The sequence below is a fragment of the Trichosurus vulpecula genome, chromosome 1 (assembly GCF_011100635.1).
Source record: "Trichosurus vulpecula isolate mTriVul1 chromosome 1, mTriVul1.pri, whole genome shotgun sequence".
Classification (NCBI taxonomy): Eukaryota; Metazoa; Chordata; class Mammalia; order Diprotodontia; family Phalangeridae; genus Trichosurus; species Trichosurus vulpecula.
In genome coordinates, this window is record NC_050573.1 from 343,464,427 (window position 1) to 343,491,729 (window position 27,303).

General features: G+C 36.8%; 1 protein-coding gene across 1 annotated transcript in view; it reads left to right on the plus strand.

Moving 5' to 3' along the window:
* CTNND2 (catenin delta 2) overlaps positions 1-27,303 on the plus strand; it is a 339,842-nt gene that overhangs the window by 191,416 nt on the left and 121,123 nt on the right. The window contains exons 6-8 of the mRNA XM_036745439.1: positions 5,618-5,791; positions 16,247-16,321; positions 17,812-17,962. Of these exons, the coding sequence (XP_036601334.1) occupies positions 5,618-5,791; positions 16,247-16,321; positions 17,812-17,962 (400 nt within the window). The remainder of the gene's footprint in view (positions 1-5,617; positions 5,792-16,246; positions 16,322-17,811; positions 17,963-27,303) is intronic.

Below are 27,303 nucleotides of genomic sequence, written 5' to 3' on the forward strand. Positions count from 1 at the left end.
AATGAAACCTTCTCTACAGAGGCAAGAAATTGTATGTTTTTTCATACGAGAATATTTCTAAAATAATAGTTATCTCTAAAATAGCCAAAGAGCCTTGAGTGATAAAGAAGCCTTTTCATCAAATATACACACACACACACACACACAATATTTTCCAGGAGTTTTTAACCATTACTTTACATCTAATGGTCCCCTTTGGCAGTAAGGTGACACCTATAGACCTCTTTTCAGAATAATGTTTTTGATAAAATTACATAGTATTACAAAAGAAACCAATTATTTTAAAGTACAGTTACCAAAATACTAAGAGTTCTGATGACAGCCCCTCCCACCGAGGTCTTTCCATGGAGGTTGGGAACAGAGATTCTGGTCCCACTCTCTCATTTTATAGACAAGGAAAATGCAGCAAAATCATAGAGGTCATGTGACTTGTTCCTGATTCAAACAGTGAGTGACATAAACATTTTGTGAAGAGTTCAAGGTCATTATTTATACCTATCTTCATTGTTTCCTTACGTTGTCTAGGCTCTGAATCCTTGGGCTTGGGGGAAGAAATCTTGGATGATTTTTGAAATTAGAATATTTTCATCCCATGTACATTTCAATGCCTCTCTTCTCCAAGAAGTCTTTACCAGTATCATGGACTGAGGGCTTGATCCTCAAGGGCTTGAATCCATAGTCAGTATCGTCAAACCTATAAAATATATCATCATATATTGCAAGTATTAATTGTTTATGATAGTCATGAGTGTGAAGTGATAAATTATAAATCTTTTTTACAACTTGGCAGTCATAAGTGATAAGGAAGGAAAGAAGGAAATAAGCATGTATTAAGTACCTAATAATGCAATATTATTACAAATATTATCTTATTTGATCTTCACAACAACCCTGGGAGGTAGGTGCTATTATTATCACTGTTTTACAGATAAGGAAATTGAGGCAGAAAGAGGTTAAGCAACTTGTCCAAAGTGACAAAACTAATAAGTGTCTAAACCCCGATTTGAGTTCAGATCTTGCTCACTTTGGGGTTGGTCCTTGATGTGTTGTACCACCTACCTGCAAATGCATGTGTCCATTTTCCCAGGGGCAGAGTTAAGTTTACTCTAGAACAGGGGTGGGGAACCTATAGCCTCAAGGCCACATGTGGCCTTCTAGGTCCTCAGGGGTGGCCTTTTGACTGAGTCCAAGTTTTACAGAACAAATAATTTTAATAAGGGGATTTGTTCTGTGAAGTTTGGATTCAGTCAAAGGGCCTCACTTGAGGACCTAGAGGGCCACATGTGGCCTCAAGGCTACAGGTTCCCCACCCCTGCTCTAGAACCTCTCCCCAGTTTGGTACTATTGTGAGTCTTCTCCTAAGATACCTTCAGGATAAGATTACTATGGCAAGACTTATATACTTAGATGTCTTAAGAAGAACGTTATCTTAGTCATATATCTCACCAAAAATATTAGCATCATACTTAATATTACAAAAAAGTGAATGAACTCTTATTTAACAAATTATGGTTTGTACTTTTCAGGCTAGAGGTCCAATGAAAGGCCAATATATGCAAAAGTCCAGTGTAAGTGTCTGAACTTTTGTTAGTATATCAACTTCATTTCTGAGTATAACCTGCTGCCTTCCTCTTGACAACAAGCCGGATGGTTTAAAAAGAAAGAAAAATCAGTTCAGCAAAAATAATGCATTAAACAATAATATACACAATGTTCCACACCCATAGTCCCCCACCTTTATACAAAAGGGAGAGACATACATTGTCTCATCTCTTCTTCAGGGCTAAGCTTGGTAATTGTAATTAGTACAGTATGATAATACATCACTGGGAGGGGAGGTTTGTTTCTTTTTATTGTTGTGATCATTGTCTACATTATTTTCATAGCCCTGCTTACTTAGCTTTGCATCAATTCATATAAATATTCCTACACTGTGAGTTACTTTTAAGAATAGTATTTTTGGGGCAGCTAGATGACACAATGAGTAGAGCACCAGCCCTGGAGTCAGGAGGACCTGAGTTCAAATTCAGCCTCAGACACTTGACACACTAGCTGTGTGACCTAGGGCAAGTCACTTAACCCCAATTTCCCTGCCTTCCCCCCTCAAAAAATAGTATTTTCAAGAACCTATAAAAGAAAATGGGAACCCACATATTGATCCCTGTCACAATTTTTCCGTGTCTTGTTTGTTAAGATTATCCAGAAGCAATAATGTTGGAAATATTTATTAAATATAAAAACAACATTGAAAATTTTAAATTAAAGAAAGAGAGTAGCCCCAAAATGCATTACTTTTTCACCATAATTCTATTTTTCTTCCTTCAGTTTTATCTCTTTTGGATCTTTGCCTGATTTTGGAATTTGAGCATAAGGTTACTCTATTCAGCAGAAATATCTCAGGACTCACTCGGGGAATCCATTCAAAAGGTTTTGCTGATGCTGCCAAGGGTTGGTGTTTGGGGAGAAGCAAGTTCTCATTCTAACACTTTATTTTGCTTAGAAAGTCTCCTCTCTTAACTTGGGAAAGGTTTTATTTTTTATTTCATTTTCACAGTATAATTTTAGAAAATTTTTTACTGAAAAAGGCTTAACATTCAGTCTACTAATGATTCCCTTTGCATCAAACTTATCTACCTGTGGCAGTGCTTGTGAATCAAAAAAAATGGCCCACCATCTGGGTTATTACATATATAAAATATGGCCATCCTAATGAAAATGCAATTGAGATGTTACTGCTCTAATAATATCTGATAAGTTTCTGTTATTAGAAAGGATAATCATATAATCATTTTTTCTCAAAGAATCTCCTTGCTAAAAATGAAACTCTTGATTCCTCCTGAAAGTTTTCATGTATAATACAATCATTTTACTAACCTCCTTATTTCCTTTCACTCTTAAATAAATCAGTCTGCAAAACTCCTTACAGGATTTTATAGTGATTGAGATTTGCAGTATTTGTTACTTGTGGAAATGTGTTGAACATTTGAGGGCTTTCCCATTATTAACTTAGCAAAAGCTTGAATAAAGGATCTAATTAAGGTCAGGTATATCACTTCTTTTTCTTCGGTACTAACATGCCACAATATGATCAATGCTCTAAAATAGAAAAAACAAAAATACCTTTGAACCATATCTCTAGTTGTCATCATAGATTATCCTTATTCATGTCAGATGTCCTTTTTATGTCCTTCTGACTCTCTTGATAACCATTAAGAAGGGGATTCAATAAAAGATATTTCTATAAGAGCTAGACGGGACATATCCTACAGCAGTAGAAAAATTGTACACTGATTTGACCGTTCATCATATTTTATAGCAAAGAAGCTAGAAAAGAGGACAAGATCCAGCCAAGAATGGTGACTCTGTGGCGTAGTGGAGAGTTCTGGCCTCAGAGTCAGGAAGACCCAAATTAAAATCCTGCTTCAGATACTTACTAGCCTTATGGCCCTGGGAATTTCACTTAATCTATGCTTCAGTATTCTCATCTATAAAACAAGGAGTTGGACTCAGTGTTCCCTACAAGTCTCTTCTAATTCTAATTCTATGAACCTATAAAGTTAACACAACTTCTCTCACCTATACCAATATTCCAGTTACACAATTTCTATGGTATGTATCATACAATGTTTTCAGTTCAGTTGATTTTCTATCCTGTCCAACTTTTTGTAACCCTATTTGGGTTTTCTTGGCAAAGATATTGGAGTGGTTTACCGTCTCCTTCTCCAGCTCGTTTTACAGATGAGGAAACTCAGGCAAACAGGGTTAAGTGACTTGCCCAGGGTCACATAGCTAGTAAGTGTCTGAGACCAGATTTGAACTCGGGAAGATAAGTCTTCCTGACGCCAGGCCCAGCACTCTGTCCACGGCACCACCACATTGTCCCCATGTAATGTTACAACACATAATCTATCAAAAATACTTTTTATGTCAGAAGACATTCTTATCTATGCTTCCTTCCCATTCCTACAAAATGCAATTATTGACAAAAGGATTCGATCTTGTGCTAGTATGGACTTCTTACTAAGAGCAAATAAGCACCACTATCCATGCTGAGTGAAAGGCTGTTCATAAGCATCACATCCTATCTTATATCAAGAGATAGTCATGAAAAATTACATTGTTAATTCTATGCTTCTTCCAACAGATAATAAATTAGACATAGAAGGCATAAAAACCCCAATATTTATTTTGCTTTCTCCGTTGCAGTAGGAGATGGGTTTAATACCATTCAGTTTCTTTCCTTTGAGCAGCCAGTTTTACTACAGCCTCATGGAAGCTGGTAATGCCACAGAGTGATGCTGCCCTCCTCTTGATGTTCCTATCTGTCCAAATGTAATGAATCCTGTATCAGAGCTGTCACTCTCAAATAATGAAACTGATGCACTGTTACAGGGCCAACTCACTTTCCATCTGTACTTTTTTTTTAACTCTTGGCTTGAAGAAGATAAAGGTCTGTTAGTTCAAATGAAACACAGCACACAGGTACAAAATCAACTTTATATGACCTGGCCACGCACTGTTACTAAGAAGAAGCTCTCATGTTATTGATAGCCTTGTTATAATGCTGAACCTATTTGGCAACGTTTTTGTGCTTGTTATCGCTTTTGTTTTAATAACCTCTGATGGAAAGATAGGCATTTCCTTGACGTAAGGCTCAGATCAATATATAAGATTAGGTTTTACTATAATCTAAAGAAAAGCAAGCTCTTTAATTAAGATGCTAGTCTTTTGCGTGTTCAAGAAAAATGATGAAAAACTTGATGTTACATGATAGTAAAAGACTTTTTTTCTGTTTAATAATTAGCATATATTGACATTTCAATATTTCCTTAATAATCAGATAATATTGGTTCTAAATGTTCGTACAAAAAAATGCTCAGAATTGAGGATTTTTTTAATCAGTTAAGTGTAGAATTATTAGTGGAAATGTTTTGCTAGGTAATCTCTCATGCCCTTCCAGAGGTAAAATTTAGAGACTATACATAATAAAGATATCTTTAAGGTGTTTTAGTAACTGTAATTGGGTAATTTTTAAAATATACACTTTAACAAACTCAGGGCAAACAGCATGTAATTGTTTTATTCTGTCCTAATCAAAATGGTGATATGATTATTTTGTCTTTCCTAGAAACATAAATGAGACCATGGATTTTTCTAAGTAAATCACTCTGTTAGTAGAAATAGTATACTTGCTTGTCTTTCATCCTCGTTATGCTAGCTCCTTTGAATTTTTAAATCCAATAAAAGTTATATGAGAGGAAATAAGGGGCAGAGTTACCTTAACTTTGTGAGTTGCTTCATGCATAAGATTTCATTGTCCTGCATGGAGCCACAGCAAACTTCTCTGAGTGGGTCAGTCATCCTGTAGTTTGCTTCTTTGCTTGATGTAAGCCCTAAAACAACCAAATTATTTTTGTTAACTTAAAACTCATCTCTGTTTCTAATTGTGTCTAAAAGATGTAGATATCTGATTATTAGTAATATCTATTTCTTGGAAGCAAAGTATATATCATATCGAACACCTGATCCATCTTGTATTTATGGTCCTTGATGTCTGCTAAAGAAGCTTCAAGGAAATTTTGTAATGGATGTTTTGCATCATATTTTTCCTCCACAGTGGGATGGTGTAGGACCACTGCCTGACTGTGCAGAACCACCAAAAGGAATCCAGATGCTGTGGCACCCTTCAATAGTCAAACCCTACCTCACACTTCTTTCTGAGTGCTCAAACCCGGACACTCTAGAAGGTGCAGCAGGTGCCCTGCAGAATTTGGCTGCAGGTAGCTGGAAGGTATGACCTATTACTCATGAGAAAATGTCTGAATTTGTAACTAATACTTAGAAAGAAAATGAAGATCTAGATATGGGAAATGTAGTAGTAATTTTACCAAATGGACATCATTTAATCATTTAAAAAACTGTCTTGAAAGGCCAATTGAACTCGATTTTTAATCTTAAGCAAATTTATATTAAGCATTTCTCTTAAGAATCAATTAAATTAGGGAGGGAGGGATAGAATTTGGATCTCAAAACTTTTTTAAAATGTTAAAAATTGTTTTAGCATGTAATTGGGGAAAACTAAAATATTATATATACATATATATTTTTAAAAGAAACTATTAAATTGTTCAGAGACACTTGAAGATAGCCCAGTATATGAGAATTAGTCACAGTATGTTTAAATATAGTGATACAAAAATAATGCAATTTGCTTTACATTCATTTTTGTCATTATACTCCCAACAATTCACCATAAATGACCATAACTTCATAGCATTTTTGAAACATAGTTCATTACTGTCAAAGGAGGGAGCACCCGAATATACAACCTTATGGTTTGCTAAGTCCTGTTGTATGCATTATCTCACTTATTATTCACTATAACCCTTTGATGTAGGTACTACAGATTTTATTAATCCCAATTTACAGATGAGAAAACTGAGGCTCAGAGGAGTGAGTGATTTGCCCATAGTCACCTGGCTTATAAGAGTCAAAAGCTAGATCTGAATTTAGGCATTTCCTGACTCTGTGCCTAACTCTATTAGTAGTGAATCTGTATTTAATCTTACTTCCATTGTGTCTCTTCCAGAAGGAAATGAATTGTTTTAAAATAATGACAGACGGAAGGTCAAGTCAGTAGCATTTATTAGACACTTACTATGTGCCAGGCACTATGCTAAGCTTCAAAGAGTTTGCATTCTAATGGGAGAAGACAATATGCTAACGGAGAGTTTCATACTAGTGGGGTGGAGGTAGTAAAGAAATGACGTTCCTGGTCGCCCATATTGAACAATGCAAAGTCGATGAGAAGAGTAAATAGAATGGAACCATTTACTGAATTTCAGAGTTGGAATGGACCCCAGCAGCCATTTAATCTAATTCTGACCTTTAAAAAGGCCCCTCTCTATGATGTGTCCAGCCTTTGTCTGAAGACCCCCAGCGAGGAAGACCCTATGATTTCCTGTGGCAATCCATTCTGCTTTGGGGTTGTTAGAATTTTTTGTTTCTGACATCAAATTTAAATTCGCCTCTTTACAACTTTTACTCATCAGTCAGTGCTACCCTCAAGGGCCAAATGGAACAGGTCTAATCCATCTTCCACTTGACAGCCTTCAAATACTTGCAAACAGCTACCGTGTTCCCCCTGAGTCTTCTGTTCTCCATGCTAAATCTCTAGTTCCTTCAACAGTTCTTCCATTTATATGGCATAAACTTGAGGCACTTACTTTACCATAATGGTTCCCTTTCTCTGGACCATGTCCCAATTATCAGGCAATTTTGACAAAATGTGGTGCCCCATAGTGAAGCCAGTTGTGGTCTGAACAGAACAGAGAACAGCAGAACTGTTGCCTCCTTCATCCTAGATTTACTCTAATGCAGCCTAAGATCACATTAGCTTTCTCAGCTGTCTTATCACAATGTCGTCTCACACTGAGCTTTCGGTCCACTAAATCTCCTGGGTCTTTTTCAGAGTAACTGTTGCCTAATCACATCTCTTCATCCTCTACTTGTGACAAGAATTTTCTGAACCCAATTGTACAACTCTACATGTAATCTTCTTAAATTTCCTTTTGTTAGATTTGGTCCAGTAATCAAACCTGTTAGGATCTTGTTGAATCCTAATTCTGTCTTTCAATATCCCTGCCAAATTTGTGCCATCTGCAGATATGATAACCATGCTATCTATGCCATTTGTTATTGGATCCTTCTAAGCTTTTATCTGTTATTTTTTCTCCTTAATTATATTGATGAAAAATACTGGTATAGTAGAAAGAGCACTGGATTTGGAACCCAAATTCCTAAGAAAAATTTCTAGCTCTCCTGCTCCTTACTATTTATGTAATATTGGTCAAATCACCTAATTGCCCTTGGCCTCACTTCCCCTTACCTCTAAAATGAAAATGTTGGAATAGATGGCCTTTAAAGTTTCTAATAACTCTAAATCTTTACAGATGTGCACACACACACACACACACGTGCGCACGTTCGTGCGTGTGTGTGTGTGTGTGTGTGTGTGTGTCATTTTCTGTGGGATAAATATAAAATTGTCTGCCACTAAAAAATCCCCTTATTTAGTAAGAGATAATTATTGAAAGTAATGTAGTAACTACGTAGTCTAAAAAAGGGTGTTCCATGTAGGCACGTAGAAAAAATATTAAAAGGGGGAAAGTTTGCCTTATTTCCCTAGGACCTGAAGGTATCCACAAATTGTCTTTTGCCTTGACAGACATTTATCATTTAAAATATTACCTAGACTTAGTAGCCCAATACCACAGTCGCAGAACGTGCCTAGTATCTTTCCCTTTACCTGCTGCATCCTGGGCCGTTGCCAATCATCTTGACCTCTGTTTTGCCACTGTACTCCAATGATTGTGGAGGAGAGAGTGAGGCTGATGACTTTGTGCAGCTCTGTCTCACTTAAATCCAATTCATGCACAAGAAATCACCCTCATGATGTATTTATTGGTCCTCTTCAAGAACAAAAGACTAACAACAACAGCCGTTGCTCTTCTTCCACTTTTTCCCTCAGCTTTGTTTTCCCTCTACTTTAAAAAAAGAAAAAAAACTTCCTAAGGGGTCCTATCATATTGCCACTTTATTTCATGAACACAGTTATTTTTCCTCTCTGTGCTCACTCTGTAATTCTGTTTTTCTGGTAATAGCCTAGCTGTTGAGGGTATTGATCAGCTTGACTCAGAGGCTTAGGCCAGACAATGAGTCTCATTGAGACTGATGTGCCATATTATCATAATTTGGACAACCTCCAATTCCTGAGTCCCTCAGAAGCAAAAATGCCACATCCTTTACTCCCTGAGTGGAAGACACCCATGCTATGGGTGCTATGGATTCTATGCTAAGAAACTTAGGATGGCAGAATGGGCTAAAACTCACCTGTAATTTTCATGCAGAACAGGTATCTTGGTGAAGCGTATCATTGGGCAAGAATGTAGTTCTCTGTTGATTCAGCTGCTCAAAATGGTTTTTGGATTCTCTACGCATACCATTTCAAACATCTCAGGACATATTAAGAGACAAAATAGAAATGTAGAATTCTTGGACACCTATCAAAATTACTTTAATTCATCATTGATACTACCTCTGTTACAAATCACTCAATTTCCTTAGTGCAGCTTACTTGAAATACTCAGGGATTTTATCTGTGTTTTGAAATTATTTCATTTCTCCTGAAAATGCACATCTACAAATCAGATTAGGTTTCTGATTTATCTAGTTTTCTACTTGCTCCTTAACAAAATACCTGATTTTTTCCCTTTTTCTCTGGCCCCCAAAAAACACTGACAGTAATAGAACTAGGAACAGAGTACCAGAGAGAAAAATTAAAGAAACAGACATTATAATATAGCTACAGTTTCTTTTCAAGGAAATGCCAGCATCACTTATTTTTAAATATCCTGCTGTCAACATTTCTCCTATTTTGTTTCACTGTGGAACCATTTTAAGACTGAAAATATATGCTGATCCACATCAGTAGTCTGCAAGAATTAGAAATGAATATGTGTAGTAAATTATCCCCATTGGCAAAGGCAAGTCGATGATTTATGGTAAAGATGAGCCCTTATGGATAGAAGGTCTTGTGGTATTGCCTTTAAGCAAGAAAGTCAGTAGTTGATTGTTGACATTAAAAAAAAGGGAGCACTGAAACAGATAAATGAATTCCATGGATGATCTTCCTAACTAGGCCAGGGCCATCACTATATAAATATTCATATTTATTTTCATATGCAATGCTATTATTTTTTCAAGTGAACTTAGCAGTTAGAGGTAGGATACATTTTTCTACTTCCTGCTCTGAATGGCTAGAACATAACAAGGTGTCAACCAATAATTATGATATTAAGGAGTCTCCTAATCTAAGTATTATTATCTTGGTTTTATAATGAGAAAACTGGGACCCAGAGAGGGTGCCTAAGGTCACACAGTAGGCTCCCATCTCAGCCAGTCAAATCCAGAGCCCCTCAAAATGTGTTTTTATGATAAAAACAGGAATTTAGTTGTTTTGTTGTCTTTTTATGTGATCTTTAAAATTTGAGACCGGGACCAAAAGTGTATATACCAATTTAAAATCCCAAAGTGTTGCATGCTAGTGGCACTTTACAAATATCCTTATCGGAAGACTTTTTTAACATGGAAGTAGACTTTATATATTATAGTTTAACTAAAAAGAAGGGTATTTATAACATCATTGTGCACCATAAAAACTTTCAGCTTTTAAACAGTAATAACAGGCCATGGATATGATAGAAATATAATGGCATTATGATAGGGAAAATGGTTACTTTTCTGTTTGTAGCTGACAGGGATTTCAGTCTTATTCACCGTCCCATCTTTGGTAGTCACTTTCTGTTTATCTCAGTATGGTACCAATAGTATGACATAGTTATGCGGTATAGTTTGCCTAAGGTTGAATAAATATGATTTTAACTGTGATCTATTAGTTGTATTTTATTGTATTTACAACCTAAGCTATTAAAAAACTTAAAAGTGGACAGGACCTTTATAAAAACCTCAAATTAACCCTAAGAGAAATAGATCTGTTTTACCCAGGTAGGAGATAGCAAAAAAGAAACTTGTAAGAACAAAGCTGTTAGACATCTGCATATAATGAAATTTCCCTCCCTAATTTATGTTTATGAGTCTTTCCTAACTAGTAGCTTTTTCCTTTCATGGTATGATGCATTCAATAATCATTTAAATATTGATATATTAACTAATAATACATAATGGAATGGCACTGTACAGATAATTCTCAGAACTATAATGAAATCTTTAATGTTCCATATTTTTTCTTTTGGCCAAATTAGCAATCCTGGGAGGTGAAAATGTAGAAATGTTTTAGGATGAAAATAGGGGGAAAAACCTAGTCTAGTAGAAATAACCACAGACTGTGACTCAAATAATGGTTTCCTCTTAGCTTTGCAATCCATGTGACTTTAGAGGCAGCTAGGTGGTACTGGACCTGGAGTCAGGAGGAGCTGAGTTCAAATCTAGCCTCAGAAACTCACTATGCGACCTTAACAAGTCACTTAAATGCTCCTTGACTCAGTTTCCTCACTCATAAAAGGAGGATAGTAGTAGCACCTACCTTCTAGGGTTTCTGTAAGGATCAAATGAGATAATATTGTGAATTACTTTGTAAACCTTAAAATACTATATAAATATTAGGTTTTTTATAATAATTATTATTTCTGTAAGTCAGTATACCTTGTTAGGCCTCCATTTGGGATGAGTGACCTCTAAATCCCTTCCAACTATACATCCTTTAAGATAAAATGAGATTAATAAACGTAAAATACTGTGTGTCCCAAAATATTCTATAGAAATTTAAGCCACCACTAACATTATTACTCGTAATAAGTTACCGTTTATTCATGGAAGAAAAAGTAACATTGTGTATATTTGAGAGAACCATCTCTATAATATTCTTGAAATATGTCAAGTATTAATTTCTTACGGGGGATTTGGGCCTAATTGGAAGTTTAGAGAAATGGACAGACAGCTCCTGGTTTTCAAAGTGTAGTTTCTTTCTATTTTCTAGCTCTCCAGAGCAGGCTGATGTGATTAACAGACTTTCCTGAATCCCCAGCTGAAGGTGCTATGACTAGATAACTTTGATGCTATGATAGTGACTGAATCACCATGACAGGGCTGTCAGATTTTCTAAGTCAGGTCTGAGTCTCTCATCAGCATGTCAGAAAAGGAAGTCCATTCACAGTAAAACTCTGTTTTTTTCTATTCTATACTGAATCCAGTTTTGTGGGGTTTTTAAAGATCTTACTTTAAAATGTAGAGTTTTCTGCTTTGGCCAGTAGATTTTTTTCCAAGACAGCTATTAAGCTAGAAATGATGGTGGTTTTTTGTAGTACCTTCACTGGTACCTTCTGTTCACAGCTGGCAGATGTTGCCCCACAGGTCAAAGGCTGCACTTTGTTGAGAGCCATCCCAGATATTTGGAGGGGGTCCAGTATGAGAAGCAGAGGGTCACTGGTACCTACCTTGATATCAAATTCTCACCTTTTAACAAAGCAGTCACATAGCTTTGTCACCAGGAAAACCCTAGAGATACTGAATTAGAGCTTTCTACAGCTCAGTAGACAGTATATTTGACAGTGTCATACTTAGCTACTAAAAGGACATTTATAAATGTCAAAATCGTGTGTTTTGTGACATCTCTAATATTCTACAACTTTCAAAATAAAGAATCTTTCTACTTTCAAGAAAGGTCATTTTTCTAGAACATGTTTTTTAATTGAAAGTTACTGATCCTTAAGATTGTTTGGGGGATTTTTATCTAGTGAATGTGCCTTTAGAATTACTTTTACAGGGAAGTAAGTATGGGGAAAAATATATAGCTAACAAGAGCCCAACCTTATTTATTTTTTCCTACCTCAAAGCAAGTGGGGGCCATTTTGCAAAAAACGTTTTTGCTTGGGAAGGTTATATTTGCAACATTGCCTAAGTGTATTTCATGATGCTTAGAATTTTCAGTTCTATTAACTTGACTGGGGGAAAAACGAGTAACTGTTGTCTTCTTTGACAAAATCCCAAATGTTCATCAGTTCATCATATTAACTGGTTTTGTTGTAAGCTATTCAGTATACAACTCTCACTATTTAGAATTCCTTTTACTCCCTATTAGATAGCACTTGCTTCATGACATCTCTCTGAATTAATTTTGAACTTAAGGAATTAGTGAATTGTCATAAATTCAATCCAACAGCAGTACTTGAAAGATGAAAGGAGAAAAGTTCTATCTGCCAGCTTGACACAGGAGAGAGAGTGCTAGATCTGAAGACAGCAGAAACCTGGGGTTGAAATCCTGCCTCTGATACCAACTGTGAGATGAAGGGCAAGCCACTTAACTTCCTGGGAGCCTCAGTTAACTCATCTGTAAATGAGGATAATCACAATTATAATAACAACCTCTTGAGACTCAAATGAGATACTGTATGTAACATGAGTTGTAAACTTCAAAGTACTATATATAAAAGTCAGTTATTACTATTATCTTAACACTTCTCCTTCCCTCAGTTGAAATTCAGTCTTGAACCTGTGATAATGCCAATCTGCGATTAGCAGCTTGGCGATTTTGATTATCAATGTTTTTAATGTGCTAACATCCCCTAATGAAGATTATCACAATCATGAGCTAAATTTAAAAAAAAAAGACTAGTTCTGACTAGGCACTGCCTATTAATTTGCAGGTAAGTATAGGGCATTAACAAGTTGGCAAGCAGTTACTTACATGTTCCAGTAGACACTGGGGTTCTCTTCTACTGCTAAGCACGATTGTGATATGTAAGCTTTTTGTGGTAGTATCTCCTCCTATCTTAAAGACCAATAGAGTTGTTATAAAACAGCAATACTTGTCCTTAGGAGAAAATGCCTAGAAAAGGTCTAGTGATAGGAGGAAAAGAAAATCTTAAAGATGGTTTGAAGGCAGTGAAAATACTGCCCAAGTATTAAATTTTGAGGACCGCTACTTCCAGACTTAGAACGCTTTTTAGTTTCTGGTACTTCATTGTTTCTTTCTTTTTTTTTCATTTTCCTGACTTTTATTTTGCAACTCATTTTGAGCATTATTCTGGATTGTTGTTAATATTCAGAGCATTATTTTAGGATCAACTCCTTTTTATCTGGTATACAAAGAACCAGAAAGACCAAATTAATACTTTTTTGAGGGAGAGTCTACTGTAATATAATGAAGACTGGGCATAGATTCAGGAAAGATCTGGGTTCAAATACTTTCTATATGTATAATCATGGGCAAATCACTTAATCGAGTAAGCTGATGCCAGAGATCTATCTACAGTAAATAAAAATTCCGGTATATGTCTTGGGATCAGGACAAACTGCACCAGTATGGCCTCAGTTCTACTTTATGAGAAGGTTCATTGCCATCCTGAAGCATGTTAGGGTCCTCGGGTCATTCTGAATTATCAAATAAAATTAAATGATGGGTTCCTGGAACCCTATATGTAGGTAAGAAGCTGTCAAGTCCAGTACTGTAATTTTTACAGATGAAGTAACCAGTTTAAAGAATCTCTAAATTTACACTAAAAATCAATATTGGGACAGCATTTCATAGGAAATTACTTTAATAGACCGTTCACGAATAATCTACCTTTTAAGCAAGAACCGTTTATACTTTAATGTATACACCCCATCAATCAACTAGCATATTTTAACAATCTCATTCTAACTTTAAATAATATAAAAGTTTAGTACGACTTTAAAAATGTTGTTATGTTAATTAAAATAATTATTAGTAGAACTTCTAACAGTACGCTATCACAATCTTCATTTTCAGCTTGAAACTCCAGTTGACTATTTTGAATTATAGTTATTTTGAGCAGGGAAGAGTCAATTCAATTTCATTCCTTACCTATCTCTTGGGATAGAAGCCTACCTTAACAAAGATGACTAAGGAAGATAAAGACATTTGGGAAAATCTTGATATAAATTGTGCTTCCTTCAAGATAAAAGCAGTGAGGAAATGAGATAATAATAGTATTATTATTATAGCATTTATATAGCACTTTAAGGTTTGCAAAGTACTTTACTATTTCATTTTGCCCTCACAATAACCCTGAGAGGTAAATGTTATTAATATCCCCATTTGACAGGGAGGAAACTGAGATTGAGTGAGGTTAGGTTGCTCAGGGTTACATCATTTGTAAGTATCTGAGGCTGGATTTGAACTCAGGTTTTTCTAACTCCAAGTCCAAGACTCTATTCACTGCATTGCCTAGCTGCATATATAAATACACAATATAAGTATTGCATATATTTAATATAGTGTTTTTTTTCTTCTGTAACATGAAGAAAATAACCTAGATTAAAGAAGTTAAGAAATGTGTTGATTACAAAACATTTTTTTGTTGAACTTCTGAATATTTACCAAAGGCTTTGCATGCAAACTCTACTGAATATATTTGCTAATGTGCCAAACAAGTGCTGTTGTGATTTATTATTGTAGGCTAAAAAAGACACAGGGAACTGCAACAATTAAAAAAACTATCCTCCATTCTTTATAAACAAGGATTCCATACACATAAGGAAACTGAATATAATGAAAAGAGCATAAAATGGTCACCAACAGAACCATTCATTTATTCAACAACATTCACTGAGTACTTCATATGTGTAAATTTCTATGATAGACAATACAAAGATTATAAAAAGATATTATCCCTGCCTTCCAGTAGCTTAACTCTAGAATGATAATATGGACAAAGTTGGGAAAAGTGACAGCTTTTGGAGGGAAGTGATGAGCTCTGTTTTGGAAATTTTGTGTTTGAGGCACCTTTAATACATCTTCATAAAGACCACCATGGGATAGTTAGAAATGTGAGATTGTAGCTAAGAGGAAATATCAAGACTGGAGATACATAAACAAGGTGATCATCTGCATTATGGTGATGCATAAAATGAGCTCACCAGGAAGAAGTATAAAAAGGAAGAGAAGAGGGCAGAGGGCAGCCTTAGAAGACTCTCAAATTAGTCGAATAAAACTCATAGCATCCATAACATAGAAGGGATTGAACTAAAAATGAAATAAAAATAGTTCTCATCTCTCAACTTTCTTGTGATTCCCACCAAGATCATAAAAAGTAGTTGTAAATGTTTATCTCAGAGCAAAATTATGTCTGTATTAACTTTATTATTTACGTCCCAGCTCCTTTTAAAAGGGATTCAAGAAAGTGTATTGGTATGACACGTACCACTATACAGCTCTGATTTCTATTTCCTCCCCCTTTTGTAGTTTGTGACTATGATACCTTTAGTTTTAAGGAAGAACCAGATCTTGATCCTTGGTAGAATCAATCAAATCTTTGATCCTTGATCAGTTAATCAAGTATTTTTTAAATGCCTAGTGTGTGCCAGACCAAGTGCAAAGAATGAAACAATCCCTATTCAAAAGGTTCAAATTTTCTTTTTGAACTCTGAAATGGAACTTCTAGCTCTTTTTCCTTTTCAGTACTGAAGCTTTCCTGCTGTTACTCTTCATGCCTCATGGGAATGAGGCCTAGGAAGCAATGGGTTTTAGCCCTAGCCAAGAGTAGACACATTTAGCTGCCCCAGGCTTCCTTAAGAAAATGATGTGATGTGGATGCATGGCCTGAGTTGGGAATGATGAGTCTGTGTGTGTCATTACTAATATAGGATGGGATGAAGTTTTTTTTCTTTTTCTTTTCCTTTTTTTTAAATCTCGTATTTCATGCAGGGCTGTGAGGAGGATGTGGCAGGCATGGTTCATGCCCTACGTACACTGCCAGAGGGGGCACCCTGCCTGCCACAGGTGAGAGCCAGCTCCGGGGGGAGGGGGAAGTAAAAAGTGTATGTTAAGTTGCTTTTTCTATGAAGCCTAGGGGAGAGAAGATATAAAAAGTGGAACCTGCCACTCCAGAAAAAAAAAATTGCCACGAACTAAAAAAATCCCCTTTGCCATCAACCTACTTTCACAAATGGTATTCTCTAACTTTGGAATGTGAGCCTAATTTCAATAGATGCCACATTTTAATTCATTTATTTTTATGTCAGTGCTCCATCTTACACACCACACACACACACACACACACACACACACACACACACACATTTTGTATTCACCACGTCTATAAATCAAAGGTGGGTATTATTGGGTTTCATTAAAACAACTGTGATGGCTTTATCATCCTAATAACTCAAATTTAGGGTGGGATCAGGAAGGGATCCCTGGATTTAGAGTCAGAGAACCTGAGTTCAAATCCCAGCACCTAATAACTACATGAATTTGGGTAATCCATCAATAAGCATTTACTAAGTGTCTACTATAAGCCAAGCACTGTGCTAAACACTGGGGATGCAAAGACAAAAATGAAACAGCCCCTGACCTGAAGGAGCTTACATTTTGTGAGACGAGTAACTTTGCCTCTTCGGGCCCTAGTTTTTTCACCTATAAAATGAGCGATTCCAGTGGAGGATTTCCAAGGTCCTTTCCAGCTCTAACTCTATGATCTTATGAATTTGTTACACATTAATTATAAGAAGGATTCCACAAAGTCATATGAGGAGCCAAAGCTAGCTTTTATATATTTCTTCATTTAAAAACTTACAAAGTTATGATTCTGGAGCTATTGAATTCAGGGTACAAAGAATAAAGTAAAATCTATTTCCTGATTTATAGTCCCTGACTTACTCATCACTTGCTGTCCTCCATCTCTCCCTCTCTGTAATTTATTTTCTGACTATTTCTCCAGTCACTTGTCTCCTAGAACTCAATTCTGCAAGTATTGTCCAGGAACCATCCCTTCTTCCCTTCTTAAATGTGCTCCGCATTCAAACTTATTGTCAATCTTGCCTCCCTCAGTGCTCTTTTCTCATCTTTTAAAAGAATTTCACTTTGTTTTTAAATTTTCCCTAATGCACCTTCTTTTCTTAGATGCCAATGTTTTAGAGCACTGAAAATACATGTCTATTAAATAACCCACAAATTCACAAAATGGAAACAGTGGCATGGGGAAAATGAAGTATAATTGAAGCCCTTTTTTTTTTGGAGGACAGAAATGTTGAGTGATGTTCCTAAAGCATTAAGTGTAATCTATCGGCACAACTTCCTTTACATCTGAGGGAAAAAAACAACAGCAATATTATAATATTTATAAACAGCATTCTCTCTCTTCTCTCTCTCTCTCTCTCTCTCTCTCTCTCTCTCTCTCTCTCTCTCTCTCTCTCTTCTCTCTCTCTCTCTCTCTGTCTTCCCCCCCTTCCTCCCTCTCTTTCTCTCTCTCCCTCTCCCTCTCTCAACAGTGGTCAGTGTATATTCGTGCTGCTGTCCGAAAAGAAAAAGGTCTGCCGATCCTAGTGGAGCTGCTGCGAATAGACAATGATCGGGTAGTGTGTGCCGTTGCAACAGCTTTACGGAACATGGCCTTAGATGTCAGAAATAAAGAATTAATAGGTATGTTCTTTATGGTCCATATTGCCTCAAGTTTGCTATGGTAATATTTTGGCATTAATGTAAATTATGAAAATGACTAATTATAAGAATGTCCTGTGCTTTCCTTTTTTTATGCTTTTTTCTTATTTAAATCATGAATGAATGTTGATGGAGGAAAAGAAATTTAGTTCTGCTCAGATTCAATCTAGCTCAGATTCAGTCTGTGTCAGATTGATCTGGCCTGCTGACATTAGTGTCACAAATGCTTAGGCTCCCTAAGAGTCTACGCAATATGGTGAATCTTTAATAAACTTTGTTTTTCTTTGGCTGAGAAAAAAAAAAGAAATGTGGTTCCAAACTTTAAAGTCTCAGTCCACCTCATTTGTAGATTGGGAAGATGACAAAGAACTGGCTAAGGTGGGAAGAAATTCAGAAGAACTGGAAGAGTACAATTTCTCTGAAGCCAGAAAAGGAGGGTTATCCAAGAAGGGGTGATCAGTAGTGTCAAACTATGTGTTTTTTGTTTTTATTTAAGGAAGTGTATTTGAAAAATCAAGTCAATACCCCACCCTGCCTTCAGCCCCAATATAAAAATTGTGATAAAAAATAATGACTAGTTTAAAAAATTTTTTAAAAATCCCACATGTTAAAAATGAAATTGAATTTTTAAAAACATTAAAAAGTTTATTTTTTTCCTATTTTTTAAATTTATTTAACATATTTAGTTTTCAGCATTGATTTTCACAAGAGCTTGGATTACAAATTTTTTCCCCATTTCTACCCTCCCCCCCACCCCAAGATGGCGTATATTCTGGTTGCCCTGTTCCCCAGTCAGTGCTCCCCTCTGTCACCCCACTCCCCTCCCATCCCCTTTTCCCTTCCTTGTAGGGCAAGATAAATTTTTATGCCCCATTGCCTGTGTATCTTATTTTCTTGTTGCATGCAAAAACACTTTTGTTTGTTTTTGAACATCTGTTTTTAAAACTTTGAGTTCCAAATTCTCTCCCCTCTTCCCTTCCCACCCACCCTCCCTAAGAAGTCAAGCAATTCAACATAGGCCACATGTGTATCATTATGTATAACCCTTCCACAATACTCATGTTATGAAAGACTAACTATATTTTGCTCCTTCCCAACCCATCCCCCTTTATTGAATTTTCTCCCTTGACCCTGTCCCCTTTCAAAAGTGTTTGTTTTTGACTACCTCCACCCCCATCTGCCCTCCCCTCCATCATCCCCCCATTTTTTTTTATCTTCTTCCCTCTTCTTTCCTGTGGGGTAAGATTCCCAATTGGGTATGTATGGTATTCCCTCCTTAGGCCAAATCTGATGAGAGCAATGTTCACTCATTCCCCCCTCATTCGCCCTCTCCCCTCCTCCCACAGAACTGCTTCCTCTTGCCACCTTTATGGGAGATAATCCATCCCATTCTATCTCTCCTTATCTCCCTCTCTCAGTATGTTCCTCTCTCATCCCTTAATTTGATTTTATTTCTTTTAGATATCTTCCCTTCATCTTCATCTCACCCTGTCTGCTCTCTCCCTGTCTCCCTCCCTCCCTCCCTCTCTCTCTCTCTCTCTCTCTCTCTCTCTCTATGTGTATATATATATATATGTGTGTGTGTGTGTGTGTGTGTGTGTGTGTGTGTGTATACATACATACACACATAGATATATACATACATACACATTCACCCATATATATACATAAACATATATGTATGCATATTCCCTTCAGCTACCCTAATACTGAGGTCTCATGAATCATACACATCATCTTTCCATGTAGGAATGTAAACAAAACAGTTCAACTTTAGTAAGTCCCTTGCAATTTCTTTTTCTTGTTCTTTTTCTTGATTACCTTTTCATGCTTCTCTTGATTCTTGTGTTTGAAAGTCAAATTTTCTATTCAGCTCTGGTCTTTTCACTGAGAAAGCTTGAAAGTCCTCTATTTTATTGAAAATCCATATTTAGCCTTGGAGCATGATACTCAGTTTTGCTGGGTAGGTGATTCGAGGTTTTAATCCTAGCTCCATTGACCTCCGGAATATCGTATTCCAAGCCCTTTGATCTCTTAATGTAGAGGCTGCCATATCTTGGGTTATTCTGATTGTGTTTCCACAATACTCAAATTGTTTCTTTCTGGCTGCTTGCAGTATTTTCTCCTTGATCTGGGAGCTCTGGAATTTGGCAACAATATTCCTGGGAGATTTCTTTTTGGGATCTATTTGAGGAGGCAATCGATGGATTCTTTCAATTTCTATTTTGCCCTGTGGCTCTAGAATATCAGGGCAGTTCTCCTTGATAATTTCTTGAAAGATGATATCTAGGCTCTTTTTTTGATCATGGCTTTCAGGTAGTCCAATAATTTTTAAATTATCTCTCCTGGATCTATTTTCCAGGGTCAGTAGTTTTTCCAATGAGATATTTGACATTGTCTTCCATTTTTTCATTCCTTTGGTTCTATTTGATAATATCTTGATTTCTCATAAAGTCACTAGCTTCCACTTGCTCCAATCTAATTATTAAGGTAGTATTTTCTTCAGTGTTCTTTTGGACCTCCTTTTCCATTTGCATTCTTCTCATTGGCTTTTTGGAGCTCTTTAGCCATTTGAGTTAGTTTATTTTTTGAGGTGTTGTTTTCTTCAGTGTATTTTTCAGGATTTCTTTGGGTCTCCTTTAGCAAGTCATTGACTTGTTTTTCATGGTTTTCTCGCATCCTTCTCATTTCTCTTCCCAATTTTTCCTCTACTTCTCTAACTTGCTTTTCCAACTCCTTTTTGAGCTCTTCCATGGCCTGGGACCAGTTCATGTTTTTCTTGGAAGCTGTTGGTGTAGGCTCTTGCACTTTATTGACTTCTTTAGGCTGTATGTTTTGGTCTTCTTTGTCAGCAAAGAAAGAATGCAAAGTCTGAGACTGAATCTGGGTGTGTTTTCGCTGCCTGGCCATATTCCCAGCCAACTAACTTGACCTTTGAGTTTTTCAGTGGGGTATGACTGCTTGTAGACTAGAGAGTTCTATGTTCCACGTTTGCGGGGGAGGTGCCAGCTCTGCCACACCAGCACTGCTCCTTCCCCAGCCCGGACTGGGCTTAGATCTTCAGCAGGCCGTGCACTCCTGCTCTGATCCGCCACTCAATTCCTCCCACCAGGTGGGCCTGGAACCGGAAGTAACAGCAGCTGTAGCTGCCCCACCTCCACTGCCCCCGGGGCTGGAAGCTGAACCGTGAACTCCTTCCACTCCGGCAGCTTTTCCCAGTAACCTTCTCAGCAATCTTTGGTGTTTGTGGGTTAAGGAGTCTGGTAACTGCCGCAGCTCACTGATTCAGGGCGCTAGGGCCCCCTCCGCCCGGCTTCTGGTCTGGATGGTCCACGCCGTTCAGGCTGGGTTCTGCTCCACTCCGTTCCCAGCTCCCAGCTCCATGTGGGATAGACCTCACCCAGAGACCATCCAGGCTGTCCTGGGCTGGAGCCCTGCTTCCCTCTGCTGTTTTGTGGGTTCTGCCGTTCTAGAATTGGTTCAGAGCCATTTTTTATAGGTTTTTGGAGGGACTCGGTACGGAGCTCACACTAGTTCCTGCTTACCATCCACCCAAAAAGTTTATTTTTGAAGTTCAGATTTATAAAATATAGGAAATGTAATTGTTGACATTTCTAATCCTTGCTAATTAAAACTGTCAAAGTATTCAATGTGAGAAACTATTCATTATATTCTTGTTAATTTCTTTCTGGTTATTTCATTTCCAAACTATACCTACTCCCCAAATTTGGGAATATGCTTAAGATCAAAGTCTCATTATTTATTAAAGTATTTTATTTGTTAGAGATGAAGCCAGCCATTTTATTTTAATCTTTATTAAGAAAATGATCCTCACTTCACCTTTTTTTTTCTTTAATGAAATCCCATAGAAAATGCCAGAATGGCTCAGTTAACAAAGAAGATTAATTCCAACAATACGATTTGTTTTCAAAAACTTTGTTTTATCAGGTATAGACATAATATAAGAGGCAGAGGAATTTATTTTAGTATGTGAACTAACTCTCTGCCCTGCCTTAGAGTTAGACACTTGATCCTTCCCTCTCCCCTCTAGGTGATGGCTTACCTTCTTGACCCATGAAGGCAGTCTCTTTCAGGAGACAGGTAAATCCTTGGTGCTCTCTCCCCTTCTCTCAGATGACTAGGCCTCTCATACCCTAGTCTGTGAGGGAAAGGCCTGTGTCTGGGACAACATCATTGCCACTTTTTTTACAACCTCTGCTGCCTCCAGATTGGAGGGAAAAAAGAAAAAAAAAAGACAAAGGAATTTTTTCCCTCCTGGCTCCATGCCTTGGCTGATTTTGCCAAAGGAACTTTATTCAAAAATTTTCTTGAGCTTGGTGTTTAGCTTTATATCTGAGATTGCAAGTTTGTTAAATTTTTCATATATGCATACACACACATATATATGTTTGTGTGTATATATAAATATATATGTGTGTACACATATATGTGTATATATATATATATATATTAAATGTCCCATTCTAAAATGAAAGCTAACCATGTCTTTGGTATAAAAAGATACTTATTCATGTGATATCTTCCAGATTAGATTTGAAAATAAGATGGGCTGACTCACATTATCATGACCAATAAGGCTGCCATCTCATTTCTTTTGTCCTAGGGGGATTTTGTTTCATCATGTTGTCAAAGTAAACCATTGACTACGGCTTAGAATAGTTTTCTTGTTAGACAGAATTTTTCATCGCAATAATATTTGTACTAACTGTATTTGACCTATAGGGAAATGTATTATTCAACAAGAGAGATTGCTGTGAAGTTGATTATTTCTAGTTGATGCATGATGCATTTATGCAGCATTATGAAGAATACACAAGAAGTATAAGTCATGACCCCTGCCCTCTAAGAACTTACAGTTTCACCAGTTACAATTTCGTAAGACTTGTACATGTAATTCAGTCAAATAAAAATTCAAGACAAGAGCCAATTTGTATAGGACACTGCTGAAGTTCAGAGAAATGAGATCTATGTGCCTAGGGAAAATTTCATTAAAGAGGTGGCATTGATGAAGGACCTTAAAGGATAGGTAAAATGTAGATAAATACAGAGGATATGGGAATAAATTCTAAGTGCATGTGAGTTAAATCTGGAATAAAAAGGGAACTATAAAGATATTGGCAAGGCTAGAGCAGAGATTTTGTGTTGGCATGGTAGTTGAGCAGCTAGAAAGGGTCCAGTTTCCTTGGAGATCGAATGCCAGGACAGTTGTTTGGACGTTTTCCTGTAGGCAACAGAAGAGCTACTTAAGTTTTCTTTGTTTTTTGTTTTTGGCGGGGGAGGATAACATGATGATAGTGGCACTTTAAGAAATTTCACCTGGTGTTGATGTTCCATAAAGATTGTGGGGAATATACTAAGGCCTGGAGCAGAGAGACTAGTTGGAACAAGCTTTGCCACAGTTCAGACTGTGACTAGGGTTGATGGCATGTGCATAGAATAGAAGAGAAAGAGATGGAAAAATACTTCAAAGGACCCACATAGTGCCTATAGAAGATCATAGCACCAAAGATTGAGAGCTGGATGGAACCTTAGAGGCTAGCTAAACCAACTTGCTTTTTTAGGGATGAGGAAACCAAGGTTTAGAGAGGTCCCAAGCAACACTGTCTCTGCTAAGGAGAGAACTCTGAGGTGCTAAGTCTGAGTAACCAAGATAATGTTGATACCATGATAATATTGGTGCCTTTATTGGTACTCTAAGAAAGTTGTCATCACATGATTTAGAGCCAGAAGGGGCTTTACAGATCCCTTTTCTTTTTGAGCATAAGGAAACTGACTCTCAAAGACATTAAATGACTTGTCCAAGTCAAACGTCTTGTGAAGGACAGTACAGATGCCACAAGGTTTTCTGGTTCCAAGTCCAGCTCTCTTTTCAGTAGAACCCAAGGCAGGGGAACCAGGTTTTTTTGTGGGGGGGGGGGGGTTGGAATAATACTTTTTCCCAATTACATATAAAAACAATCTTTAACATTCATTTCCCAAAATTCTGAGTTCCAAATTCTCTCCCTCCTCCCCTCCTTCCCCTCCCCCTGAGATGGTAAGCAACTTGATATAGATACATGTGCAATCATGCAAATGATATTTTCATATTAGTCATATTGTGAAAGAAAACACAGACTCTGGCACACACACACGCATGCACAGTGAAAAATAGTATGCTTGACTTACATTCAGACTCCATCAGTTCTTCCTCTGGAGGTCGATAGCATTTTTCATCATGAGTCCTTTGGAATTGTCTTGGATCATTGTATTAAAAACTAAGTCATTCATAGTTGATCATTGTATAACATTGCTGTTACTGCATACAATGATCTCTTGATTCTGCTCACTTCATTCTGTATCAGTTCAGGTAAGTCTTCCCAAGTTTTTCTGATTGCTCATCATTTCTTATAGCACGATAGTATCTATCACAACTCATTCAGTCATCCCCCAATTGATGGGCATCCCTTCAGTTTCCAATATTTTTTTTACCACCACAAAAAGAGTCACTATAAATATTTTTTGTATAAATAGGTCCTTTTATTTTTTCTTTGATCTCTTTTGGATACAGACTTAGTGGTGGTATTGCTGGGTCAAAGGATATACACAGTTTTATAACCCTTTCAGCATCATTCCAAATTGCTAGGGAAGCTAGTTTTTCCTCTTCCTTGGGCAATTATTTCATATTAGTTAGCATAGGTCTTTTGATATCAATAGTCTCCCTTGTTGAGTCCAGGAGATTTGGAACAAATCAGTAGCCATTTAGTCACCTGCCTGCATTCTGATTGGAGGGCATCAGGTATTGTATTTTTGGGGGGAAGGTTAAAGCACAAGGTAGTGGTGAACCATTGAGAAGTGCTATGGCTTCTAGGCATCCCTTCCCTTCTGTTTCTGGAGTCAGTTCAGCTAAGCTGCAACTGTTGGAGTACCATATTGGTCATATAAAATTAGAACTCTAAAATCAGATGTCATCAGACAAGAAATAGAGTCAATCATGTAAAAATAGATGTAAAATAATCAGTCATATGCATTATAGGATTGGGATGCTCCATCTTTAGCAAGGAGACATTTGAGTACAAAGAATTTGGTTTGTGCCAGCATTCTTTTTAGAGCAAAGGAAATGCTAGTTTTCCTATCCCATTTCAATAGCATTAATTTGATACTTTGGTAGATCTGGAACTTTATCATCTGTGTGTGTATTTCCTTGAACAATTCAGATCACAACCCATCTCTTCCCTCTTACCCTCTATGACATTGGTCCATATTATCTTTGTGATCCTATGTATTTTATACATTCAAAAACATTTTTCTGAGAAGGGGTCCATAGGTTTCAATAGACTACCGAAAGAGTCCATGACCCACAAAAAGGTTAAGAACCTTTGATAAAAGAGAAATGACTTGGCCAAGGTCACTGAGATAGAAAGGGTTTGAACTCAGATCCTCTGGCACCAAGTCTAGTGCTCATTCTACTTTACCATTTATGCTATGCTCCACTGTTTAGAAACTTCTCTCCTTCTCCAATGTCTTCCTATCCAAGGTCAAAGTATTTTCTTTATGAAGACTTCCCTTTCCATTCCAACCCATAATTGAAGTTTCAACCCTCCTAAGAACATATACAAATATAGTCTGATTTAGAACTTTGTCATTATGATGTCTCTCATACATTTTTTTAATTTTTAAGATGTTATTTATTTTTACATGTCTTTATTTAACTGAGGGATGTCCAGCCTTAGATTTTTATTGAAACAATAGACAATATATTTTGATTCGCTATTCTAGTGAGAGCTCTGTGGTAGCTCAGCTTCATTTACTAAAGTATTTATGTAAATTTCTACGCTTGTAGGCATACAGCAGGCCACACTTTGGACAGCCCTGATACTGACACAAATTGACCTTCATAATGAGGAGGCCATAAGAGCCTATAAAAAGACCTTAGTTAGTCAATACTTGACTTACTTACCAAGAAGAATATTGTGACAACCAAGGACAACACGAGTGTAGAACATAAACTCATTTATAAAAGCATACAGAAAAAGGGTGGTAGAAAATTATGAGTAGTATTGCCTTGAAAAACAGAGAGAAGTATAAGGTAAAACCAGTCTTAAATAAAGCTAGATGGGAGAAACAAATAAGCAGTCACCCTGAGGGCATTTAGGAAAATCAGAATGAGAACATGTGATAAAAGAAAGATGGAAAAGATACGAAAAAAATTTATAACATATTTTTTAACCATTAAGGACAATAGAGACTTGAATTCCAATTCTTCATGGCCCCATTTGGGGTTTCCTTAGCAAAGATACTGGAGTGGTTTACCATTTCCTTCTCCAGCTCATTTTACAGATGAGGAAACTGAGGCAACCAAGTTAAGTGATTTGCCTAGGGTCACACAGCTGTTAAGTGTCTGAGACCAGATTTGAACTCAGGAAGATGACTCCAGGCCCACCACTCTATCCACTTTGTCACCTAGCTGCCCATTCTAATATCACAGGCCTAAATATGTGTTCAGAGATAATATAAAAATGAAAGAGAATGAAGATAGTGATATCCCCTGGATTAGACCTTATACACATAGAGAGGTTCATTTATAGTGAACTTAAGCATGAGGACGATGAGGAAGAAAGAGATGTCAAAGACATAGAAAACGTCTTAGAAATTGTCAAGACTGAAAAAACATGATGGAGAACAAATATTAACATATATAACAAACTCCCAGTTTGCCTTCTTCAGCTATATACATTTTTATGAGAATTCTCTACTCATGCATAGGGGTATCCTTAATGAGATTATTAATAATACTAACATGTTCATGTTCATCTCCATGACCTAGAAGTGTTTCACAAGAGATAGTCCACAATAACACATAATTGACTGAAATATGTAGGGAATACATTTTCCCATTGTGTATACTCTTTGTTGATAATTTTTTAAAGTCTTTGGGTAGAACAATAAAGGTTCTCTTCCTAACATTTTGATATATAAATTAAAATGGTTCAAGATTCCTTAGAAATTATAATAGAGATATTTGCCAACAATTTGGTCATTAATATTAGTTTATGCATAAAACAAGGAGGTATAATGTTTGTCAAAGGCAATTGCCACTGTCATGGAGGAAATCTACTGCAGAGTCAAAAGAGATATTTCCTATAAATGTTGAGGGCCTCCATTTGCTCCTCTTTGTAAATAATAGTTACCATTGTATCAAACCCCAAAACACTGTAGAACCTCCTGGATGATACTGATAATCACTCAAAAGACTTTGCTCCAACCATCTGTTTCAACAATCTGGCTAGCAGCTGTTGTGGGTGTGGAAGACCAGCCCAAGCCCA